The sequence below is a fragment of the Cryptotermes secundus genome, unplaced genomic scaffold, assembly GCF_002891405.2.
Source record: "Cryptotermes secundus unplaced genomic scaffold, Csec_1.0 scaffold1231, whole genome shotgun sequence".
Taxonomy (NCBI): Eukaryota; Metazoa; Arthropoda; class Insecta; order Blattodea; family Kalotermitidae; genus Cryptotermes; species Cryptotermes secundus.
In genome coordinates, this window is record NW_019723323.1 from 272,482 (window position 1) to 275,426 (window position 2,945).

General features: G+C 32.6%; 1 protein-coding gene across 1 annotated transcript in view; it reads left to right on the top strand.

Moving 5' to 3' along the window:
- The window catches only part of LOC111861861 (centrosome-associated protein 350), a 283,054-nt gene that overhangs the window by 268,082 nt on the left and 12,027 nt on the right, over window positions 1-2,945 (top strand). Inside the window, exons 21-22 of the mRNA XM_023846786.2 lie at window positions 1,251-1,387; window positions 2,109-2,233. Coding sequence (XP_023702554.1) covers window positions 1,251-1,387; window positions 2,109-2,233 — 262 coding nt within the window. The remainder of the gene's footprint in view (window positions 1-1,250; window positions 1,388-2,108; window positions 2,234-2,945) is intronic.

Genomic DNA, 2,945 nt, shown 5'->3' on the forward strand with positions numbered 1-2,945 from the left:
CCCCCCAAATACTGCATATTGTAAATCTGAATCTTGCTCTCATCTCTCTTAGTAAATGACATTGTTACTGCTGCAAATTTCAGAGTTGGTATAAAATAAGTTTGGGTGGAATCACTTTGTTTTTGGACTTTGTCCATCATCCAGTATTCTAGAAACTAGTAAACACAACTTTTCAAAAGTGGATCTGTTTCCATCCTCAGGTGAAGGGGGAGAGACACCTACTCAGTTCGGTCCCTAAGAAAGACCTAACCTCAATCACTGGACAAACTTTGTCAGATTCACTACAGATATTTAATCACCTGAGACAGGCTAATTCGGCAGGAGATAACAAGAAAATATGCAATAAAAATTGTGATAGAGCACACACATGCATGGAACTAGGATAGGAAAGCAGGTAGAAACATGTATCTTTACTAAGGTTAGCTCATCCTGATGGACTCAACTGAGTAGGTGTCCCCGCCAACCTGAGGTTGGAAACAGATCCAGTTTCCAATGCATTGTGTCTTCTAGTTTCTAGAATACCATACGATGGACCAAGTCCAAAAACCCAATGATTCTGAGTGTTATACACCATCATCAGAACCATTTAAAATCTAACAATTTTCTTTGTTTAGTTTGCACTGTATTTCCAGTACCTTGCATATGTATATGAAGTAATATACCAGATAAAACTACATGTAGAGAAATTGGAACAAAACGCTGCAATTTATAATCATAACACACACCAAAAGTTGAACCTCCATGTTCCGTTTTGTAGAACAGATAATTTTAGGAAAGGTGTAATGAATATGGGAGTTAAAAATAAATTACCAAAAAAATTAAGAAATTTAAAAGGATGCAAAGATCCTGCCCATTACAACATACATTTTACTCCATAGATGAACATATGTAATGTTAATTAGCAGAATATGATATTTGAGGGGTTTGGGGGGAGGAGGGTTATCTGTATTCCATAGTAGTATGAAGGAACTTAGTTGAAATATTCATGCTACTTTTTGGATTGTATGTACGATGTATCCTATGGCAGTAGTTTCACTAAAAAGCATTAATCAGATTGAATGGAATTGATAAGGCTCATTGGTATCTAGCTAAATGGATAACAGCTTCTCAAGAAAGACTGCTTCATGGAGTTAGTTAATTTCGGTACCACCCAAGAAATAGTTTTCTCTTTGGTTTGCAAGTAACTGCTACTAATGCTGTTAAATATTGTTGTTAGTGATATCATTGTTTAATGTATTTTTGTTTTGCAGATGTTTCAGTAGTGAAAACGAGGAATAAGGAAGTACACGATTTAAGTTTCTCACGGACATCAAGTTTTTCAGAAGTGTTCATTAATGAGGTTGATCACATTGAAAAAATCTCAAGAATCAGGGAATCATTACATAAGGCAAGTACAGGGTAACTGGAAGACCATACTTCTCAAATTATATTTATAAAGTGATTAAGCTTTAACATATTACAATCCAAAATACTATAAGCCAGTCATAGTGTTTTACCTCCATATTAGCCAGCTTTTTGTTTGAGACTGTAAGATATTTCTGTCTGAAATGATATCGTCCTTTGAACTGTTTAACTGTTTATTTATCCTTGTTGTTATTATGTATTTTGTCTTGCAGTTTCCTTACTGTTTGTAACTCTCACTTTAAACTGTATGAGAAACAGTTACTATTGGCCTACATTTGCTGAATATTTAGAATATTAAAATATCTTCCTTCAAACTCTGGAACTCTTTATTCATGCTTGTTAATATTTGTGTTATTATGTATTATGTCTTTCAGCTTTCCCATTTCCTCTCTCAGTCTCACTCTAAATTTATATTCTGTGAGTTGATCAGAGGTGTTCCTTTGCTGTAATCAAGAAATTATGGTCTTTTCCCAAATTCTGATAACAGAATGAAATTAGTGAATAGAAGTTTATCAATTTTACATATTTCTTGCAAACTTATATATGCATTTTGTATTTGTCTTTGTCTCTGCTAGGTGTGAATTAATTATTGCTATCATCATTATCACTAACTTATATTCTATTAGTAGCATTCTAAACATTCAAACTATTAAAAACAGTCTTCTTCCCTTGTTACATCTCTTATTTCTCAAGTTGTTTTTCAGATTGATAGATTAATCCATGAAGAAAAAGAATCTGCTCAGAAGCATGTTGATTTACTGAATGAAAAGTTCAAACTTCTCAAAGAAAAGACTAGAGCAGATATGAAATTACTACTGGTAGAAATACGGTAAGTGCATATCTTCAGCTCCATATATTATTTGTAGCTTCTTTGTAATACTTAGATATATTAATAAATTAAACTTAGTGGTCATTCTATACTGAACACTGAACATGACTGAGGATATCTTTATTTTTGCATATTGTTGTGTACGATGGAACTGAGGTGTTCTGGTGGCTGTCAACACAACTAATTAATAATACTAATATTAGCAAAAATGTTAATATTTAGTGTTATTATATACTATCCACTAACTGTTTCAGTCATAACAAATCATCATCATGTGGTAATTCATGAATATATCGGATAAGTTTTCATTGAATTATCAAGTTAAAATGGATCCATTTTTTACATTTAAAATGTGTCATTAATAAAATAATAAATTTGGAATTGATCATGAATAGTTGGGGTTTTATTAGGTGTTCTGAATAGGTATATAGTATACCGTATTTACGCATGTATAGGCCGCGTGCGTATATAGGCCGCAGCACAATTTTCAGACAGAAATTATAGAAAAAATAATTTTCTTGGAATATTATTTCAGGAGTATTACACCCTGTATTACTAATTATGAATATAATTCTTTTTAAATTAAGTGTGATTTCGAATATTTCGAATATAAGCCGCACCCCAGTTTTCCTCTTGAATTTTTGGCAAAAAATGTGCGGCCTATACATGCGTAAATACGGTAAGTGCCTGAACTCTTGCAATGAATATTCCA